Source organism: Pristis pectinata, chromosome 13, assembly GCF_009764475.1.
Source record: "Pristis pectinata isolate sPriPec2 chromosome 13, sPriPec2.1.pri, whole genome shotgun sequence".
NCBI classification, from domain to species: Eukaryota; Metazoa; Chordata; class Chondrichthyes; order Rhinopristiformes; family Pristidae; genus Pristis; species Pristis pectinata.
The window spans coordinates 23,672,562-23,680,593 of record NC_067417.1 but is presented as its reverse complement, the minus strand read 5'-3'; the positions used below and the strand labels follow the sequence as shown (position 1 = coordinate 23,680,593).

The following is an 8,032-nucleotide window of genomic DNA, read 5'->3' as shown; positions in this document are numbered from 1 at the left end:
TGTACCTCGGTACATGTGACAATAATAATCTAATTTGCCAATTTGCCTATTTAGAATGCTGCGGTTGTTTTCACTGAGCCTGCTGCCCTCCCCCTGTGCAGCTGAACTCTCTCACACCCACTGCAGCAAAGCACTCAGGAACAATGTCCAGCAATGGTCAGGTACCTTTAGTGAAGGGGTTGGACTGTGGATGCAGGAATTCAGATGTTATGTCCTTACTACACGCTAAGAAGAAAAACAATACATTGTTTGCTGAAAATACACAAATGCATTTCATGATCATGACTTCAAACTGCATTCTGGGGGCAGGCACTTACGGCAGACAAGTTTATAGCCCAGGGTGTATTACACTGGGAAATTGGTGCAAACTGTTCTTCTCGCAAAGGGTGGTGAATCTCCGGAATTCTCTACCCCTGGATGGTTGTGGAGGCTGGGAAATGGATACATTTCCAGAAGATCAGGGAATGGGGGTTATGGAGAACTGGCACAGAAGAGGAGATGAGGCCTAGGGCCATGATCATGTTGAATGGCAGGGAAGGATTGAGGGGCTGAATGGTTATTCCTGTTCCTTTTTTTATGTTCTTATGTGATTTGATTTTTAAAACAGGACATTTCTATAACAGATGACTTCCCAAACCTGCAGGCAAGACCTGCTGATGTTAACTGGACCAGAGAACTTTCATACTCTCCAGGTAAAAAGCAAAATGTTTTATTCTCTGGTTTCAAGTCCTCCTCCAAAGGAATCTCTTTTTTCATATAAATTTTCATGAAGGTGCAGACTTCCATTTGTACATTGTGAGTTATGTTCCTTTCAATGTGCCAGGCATATAACTTCACTCATTATCAAATTCTGAAAGATCTTTAAGAAGATCCACTAGTGCAGCTATTTACTGTCTATAAACAGATTTGTTTTGTTAGAACTATTACTTTCTTGTTGTCTTAATTCTGTTTTTGTATTTCAGCCAAGAATTAAGCAAGAAATCAAATCACAGTCACCAGCACTGGATAAACTTATTTCCATTCAGCCCAAGGAAGAAAATAAATAAGATTAAAATTCAGAGACCAAAGAAAAGCAAAAGGTAATTTCCAAGCGGACAGTTGCTAGTAACAAATAAAACGTTTTTGGTTATGTGACAGCAAGCTGTTGTGACCACCTGCCTAAGGTCACAGAGTTTTTTTGCCTTATGTGGAGCTTGGAGTTTGTAGGTTCTCTCTTTCACTAAAATAACTGATAATATAGTGTTGAATTATTGAGATATTTTACTCTATCAAAGGACAAAGAACAACTTTGTAAAAAGTACATCAGCATTAAAATGCATTGTCAGTGTCAATCTTTCCCAAAAACTACTTTGCATATATCATTATTAGATATGTGTAGAGATCAAACAAACAATTGGAGACAAGGAACTTTTACCACACACAATCAAGAAAGAAAATATGCAAAATAGATGTGAACAATGCAAAATTCAGTCTTGCTAGGGAAGTGAATTCAAACGTTGGTTATTGTTGTCAGCTTATTCAAAAGAAATCTCTTTTTAGACCAAAAGCAGTGAATTCTGTAACCTAGAAATGTTATCAAATTCACCCTCTGCTGCCTTACCCTTGAAGCCATATTTAAAAGCTCCATTGGTGATGCAGGCTCACCTGTACCTGTTATTTGTATGCACACTCCTGCATCAAGGGTAATTAGATGGGAAAATGGGCGGAACTCAGGTTTGCAACAAAGTTTAGAAGTTTGAGAGCTGAAAACCTAACCTCCGTGTTTTCAGAAATGAACTGCACAAACCAAAAGGACTTCTGGAAAGAGATCATTAAAATGTGGACTCTCGATAATCCTGGTTAGAAATGTGAACTCCAGATTGTTTTGCATTGTTTGGAGTCACCATTGTGCACTTGAAATTATCTAATAAAAACCTTATATAAAATCACCACAGCTGGGCATTGAACCTGGAACTTTGTTAATCCAGGAGACTCCACTAATTGGCCTAAACAGATGACTAGTTGGGAAAGTGGTTCCACTGAGGGAATCATTCTTACAGAAATGGAAATAAAATTAGATTCATCAGATCAAATAAAATGTCAGTGTTTGCTTTTTATTTTTTTAAAGCCAAAATATCACATGCATATCTACCTGTCACTTAGAGAACAGAATTTATATCACATGACACCTCCAACAGCACAATATTGAACACAAAGTTGTCATATTAAAGTGTTACAATTAAAATCAGGTAGAAACCGATGATACATTTGGAACAAATAATTTATCCAGTTAAACTGTGCCCACTTATGTTTCTCAATCATACAATTAACATCAGTGTACAGGAGAAAGCCTAAGAAAATATACAAAGCAGATGTAAATGATGCAACATCCTGTATTGTACTTGGAATAAATGCAAAGCTGCACTATGTCATTCAATTCATTTGTCACAGGTGTCTCATCAGCCCACAACATTTTATGTCTAAGCAGCTTCAGAGCAAACTGAGAACGAGTTTGGTGACAATAGCAGTTACGGTATTAGCCTCAATTTAAAGCATGGAATGTCCATATGCACTTGTAGTGAACAGCTTCAGTGATTCGACTGCCCTGTGAAGCGCATATGCACTTGTAGTGAACAGCTTCAGTGATTCGACTGCCCTGTGAAGCATTAGCACTCCAACTCAGTGGGAGCAACAACAAAGGTGCATATCATGTCTTACAACTAAACAACAAGGTCCAGTGGAAGTAGGTGTTGGAAACCTGGCTAACCGGCTCACAATATTAAAAGAAGCTATGAGGGAGTAAGCAATATTTGCCACAGGAAAATTAAAGCACAAGATTGGATTGTCTTAATGCTATACATTTTTGAAGGACTATAACTGTTCCATGTACCAAAATTTAATTGTTCAAATGCATTTCTAGCACTCTCTCCTTAAGAGGGAATAAGCAATAAGCAATGAATGAAGCAAATGCTTGTTTTCTAAAGCTACTTAGTTCTGTGAAAGATACTTATTCAGCCTGCCCTGTGCTACCACAAACATAAAGGCAAGCTGCATCCTGTTACATAACTAAGTAAGGGATCAGTCACAAATGAGTCAGAATTTTCAGTGTAAAAGCTATTCCATGTTAGACTGTTAGATGCTGCCTGGATTGGATGATTACAGCAGCATGTCGCCAATGCTTTGAATATTGCAATATTAGCCACAGTTTGCACAATTATTCATGCACTTGTACATAATGCCATTTATCAAAAGTTATTTACTGTGATTCATAATTAGACAGCTTGAGAACAAAAATAATCTAACACTACCATTCTTAATCCATTTTTATGCATGCAAAGGAGCTAATAATATCACATCTCAATGCATATATTCTGATATTGTGCTGAGACATTAACTTTGCATACTTTAATCTTTCTCTGATTTTTTTTCAACATTTAATACCACAAAAACACATAAGCATCACTGTGTGGACTGGATTTAATCAAGAAAATCTGTTACATGTGATAAAAATAAGAAAGGAGATGTTCAGACAAGTGGAAAACACCTGAAATATTTGACATCTAAAATCCATCTGAGAGTGCACAATAAAGTGTGCAGAATATACAACCAGTAACATTTAACAAGCAATAAAATGACCTAATAATGGAACAGCAGTTAAGATTGCAACAACTGAGAGCACACGACATCGCGCCAGCGATCAGTAGGAAGAGAAACTCCGCAAAACTGGCACAGCATTAGATAAAAAGGCATGTGCTCAAAAATTAAAAGGTTGAAGAATGAAAGATAAATTTTAATTAAAACAATTAATATTGCAATATCTTATCTGTCTGTTAATTGAGCTCCAATACCCAAAGGGACAATAATATTAAAAAAAATAAATATACTTAAACAGTGATTAGGTACCTAGCGAAATAACTTTGCTCTGGAGTGATTAGAATCTCTTCCCCACTGCCACCACCCACTCCTGCTACTTTGTGTGTTTATGCACTATGCACTTCCAATGCCATGAAAGTTGGTCGTCCATTCAAGCTGTTCTAAACTGATGGTGAATCTTCCTCACAATTTCTTTTATTTTTGCCAGTGAAGCATTCTCTTTCACCACCACCCCCGATTCTCCTACCCATATCCCCCGTTACTCTTTCCCTGCAACACCTTGGCTGAGTTAGAGAATCAGATGAGGACAGGAATAAAACCCTGTCCCCTACCCATCCATCCGTGCCTGTTCAAACTCAGTACATGCACTTTTTAAATTCGCAACTTTCAAATTAATAAACAGTAGTGCTGACAGGGAAGCAGTGAGAAACTGAAAGATAAACCTAACATTGGACACAAAATGGAGCAATGGTGAGGTCTGTGCAAGTTGCAACTCATTGCAAAGAGAGCCCCTGCAAATTGAGCTTGTTAGCCTGTTCACCTGGCTATCTGTTACCCATAACTCTAGCCAGCTGGTTCAGCCCCTGCAAAATTAGCCTTGTTTTCTATAATTAAACAAGAAAGACTTGTCTTATGGTGTACTTTTCACAAATAAGAAACTGTGTAATTCACCCATTATTAAGCCATGAGGGTAGAAACTGGGTGACCACAAGACTTTGAGCTGTTGGTCTTACATCAGTAAAGAAGGGCTTAATTTTAGAACACTCAGAGAATTGGACTGCCTCGCTCTGTTGTACATGATTTCAATCACCTTTAAAGCAGGTCTTATTTTAGGATGCACCGAAGTACAGCTTTTCTAAGCATATATAGTGCCTGGCCACTAAAAACAAACAAAATTTGTAAATTCATATGGACCACTGAATCTCGTCACCACCACAACTCTCTCTGCCTTTTCAATACCCAATCACTCCCACTCCTGGGGCCCTGAAATTCATTTTTCAAAATGGTTGATCTGCCTCTACCACGAGGGCCTGCAGCTCATCCCAATCACTGAGATGAGATCCTAGTTTCTATCATGGGTCAAGTTTAGACTTCCCAGCAAAGTGCATGCTACGTGAATGAAGAAGAAGCCTAGGCTCTGCTCCCAGACCCACCCCATTGATTTTATCAGCTACTTTGGGGCTGTCTGCATCAAATCTTGAGTAGTGGACTTTCAGGGTGGGTGTTCCTCAACTGTGCCTCATTAAATCCCCCAGCTAGCGAGTACACCTGGTGAGGTGTACAAGCCTGCAGGACAGTGAAATACAATGCTCACAGGAATCCAAATCTGAGGCACAACCTGGACTTAAAGAATCTTGGAAACTTTTTTTAAAATTATCCTCTTTGTAGCAGGGGTTGACAGGGTACATATACCTTCTCAACAACTCCCTCCTGTCTCACAAGCAGCTGAATTCCCTTGGAATTATTAACATTCTCACCTTGCAGTGACTGAAAATATCTTATTTTCTTACAACGTAGAAGAAGGCCATTTGACCTATCGAGTCTATGCCTCTCAGTGCAATCCCATCAGTCCCATTGCCCACCGATTTCCCTGTAACCCACTTTCTCTCACATTCCCATCAACTCCACCCTGATTTTCCTGCAGCTGCCTGCACTAGGGGTAATTTACAACAGCCAATTAACCTTTCAATCAGCGTGGCTTTGGGAATGTGGAAGCAGACTGGAGCACCCAGGGGAAACCCATGCAGTCACAGGCAGAACATGGAAATTCCACGGAGATAGCATTGGAGGTCAGATTCAAACCTGGATAGCTAGAGCTCTGAGGCAGCTGAGCTACCTGCTGCTCCACTGTGCTATCTGTGATGAGTCACGATGCTGGCATCTGTGAGGATATTTTAATGGGGAGGTTCCACTCAGACCAGAATGACCAGCAGCCTTAAAAGTGGAATATCCCAGTCAGCTGATCTCGGCACTCAAACTGAGAGCAAAGGGTACAGATTTTTAGAGCTAAAAGTGTTAAGATTTCAGTGGCAGATTCTAGTCCCAGCTAGGAACTAAAATTGTGTCAGGTGATTTGTAATTATGGAAAGCAATCCTACTTGTATTTTGTGCAGAGTCTACAAACTGTAATAATTATAATGTACAAATATTCTGTACATGCTTGGGTGGTACCAGAATAGAGCTTCTCTCCTTTACCCTACTCTGTTAAACTTGATTCAAATTATTTTAAATGCCGGTCTCATTTTAAACACTGGAGTATGTCTGGTCTTTTATTGTAGATGTCACATCTTCCATTTTTATGTTGTCTTTCTCCTGATCATTCTGCTTTTCACAGTGTTGCTTGCCACTAAATTCAGGGCTCTCTGTGACTGTATCATGAACCGCACTGTAATTAGGAGCAGTTGTATACAATGGGCGCTGCTGAATGTTATCTTGGCTACAGTTGCACAGTTTTTTGAAAGCAGATCTGAATTTCTGAGACATTAGATTATAAATGACAGGATTGATAGCACTGTTGGCATAGATGCATAGTCTGCAGAATAAAAGGAACCAAACATTCTCGTATTGCTTGTCCATGAAGGAGTTGACTACGACAATTGTTCTGTACGGCATCCAGAGTACAGCAAACAGAATAACAATCACAGCAAGCATCTTCGTGACCTGTAGGGAAGCAAAATCCAGACATTCAATCAAGCCATTTAAAATGATCTTGAACATTTTTTTTCTTTCAGAATGCACATCCTAGTCTTCCTTAAATTATTTTATTTGAACTGGATGTTAAGTAGCATCAATTTCCTTCCATTATAAAGTTCTCTAAGCAGGATTTAATTGAATTTCAATTCAATGTAATCATTTGAAAAATGATTTTTTAAGTTAAGATTTCAGCATTAATAGTTTGCTTTCCAACATTTATGACTCTAATCAGGAACATCATTATGGTTTTCTAAAGCTATATTTTCTCTTGGCTGTCCTAAGCTGGGCTAAGAGGACAGGAGGGTCATGAAGAAGAGTTCTGACCCAAAACGTCGACCGCCTGCTTTTCTCCACAGATGCTGCCTGGCGTGCTGAGTTCCTCCAGCATCATAGTGTTTTTCATCTAAAATTCCAAACCGATGAAGAATAGATCTTAATGGGAAAATCTTCCTTACATCATAACTCATTGGTGATAAAAAATCCCTGTATAATCTTCACCTCTGCTGGTACAAGTCTCTCTTTTTATTTCCAACCAACCTTCTGACAGTTTTCCTGACATTACTACCCTGTCTATCTTAACCAGTCTCCCTCCCTCATTGATATGGTCACAACTGAAGCCAGTTCTTTTAGTTTTAGAAAATCCTAAGCAGCACCCTGCCGGTTCTCCTAGCTTTGAATATCACATTACCTGTTTTCTGGATGAGACGGATCCCTTGCTTGTCCGGCTGGGAGAGTGGGAGATGATTCGCTCTGACCCACGACACTCCCTCCATTGCTCGGGTCCTGAATTAACTTGGTTTGGAATGGGGCTGAGGAAAAGGACTCGCCCAATCAGACCATACAACACTGTGGCCACAATCAAAGGGATCACATAGAAGATGGTGAAATCAATGAAGTAGATGGGCAAGTACAGATTCCTGGAGACTTTGTAGCCACATTCAGCATTCTGCCTGCTGTTGATGTTGAGATCCACCAAGAAAAACCACAGCATGCAATAGAAGGAGGTAATTACCCAAAGAAACGTTAGGATTTTCTTGGCTCTGGAGACTGTGCATATGGACTGTGCTTTTATTGGGTGGCAGATGGCGATGTACCTTTCCACAGTGAATGCAGTGATGGAACATGATGACGCATTGATCCCCAAGTATTGAAGGTAGGTAATACCCAAGCAGCCCACATGCCCATAGATCCACTCCTCAATCAGACTGTCAGAAATATTAGGTAATCCTGCAGCCACTAGGACCATCAGATCAGCCACTGCAAGACTGACCAGGTAACAGTTGGTTGGGGTTCTCATATGTCTAGTGGTCATGACCACCAGCACCACCATAATATTCCCGATGATTCCAGTTCCACATATTGTCAATACCAACAGCACTGAGGCAGCCTTGTACTCTGTAGATTTGTAAACCAAATCAGTCCCAGCTGAAGCTGGATTTGCCAGGGAGATATTAGTGGGCATCAGAAACTTAATCACATTTTTCAT

General features: G+C 39.8%; 1 protein-coding gene across 1 annotated transcript; it reads right to left on the bottom strand.

Moving 5' to 3' along the window:
• Positions 1-6,096: 6,096 nt before the first annotated feature.
• LOC127577474 (thyrotropin-releasing hormone receptor-like) lies at positions 6,097-8,032 on the bottom strand. Its single transcript, XM_052028699.1, has 2 exons — positions 7,235-8,032; positions 6,097-6,513 (listed from the first exon to the last, which is right to left on the bottom strand). The coding sequence occupies exons 1-2, from the start codon at positions 8,030-8,032 to the stop codon at positions 6,097-6,099; spliced, it is 1,215 nt and encodes a 404-aa protein (XP_051884659.1).

Bases quoted from the DNA above. Each gene is read 5' to 3' on its own strand.
- LOC127577474 (XM_052028699.1), bottom strand. From the start codon at position 8,032: ATGAAAAATGTGATTAAGTTTCTGATGCCCACTAATATCTCCCTGGCA. The intron at 6,514-7,234 runs GTAATGTGATAT...GCTTCCCTACAG, and splicing joins CCGTCTCATCCAGAAAACAG to GTCACGAAGATGCTTGCTGT.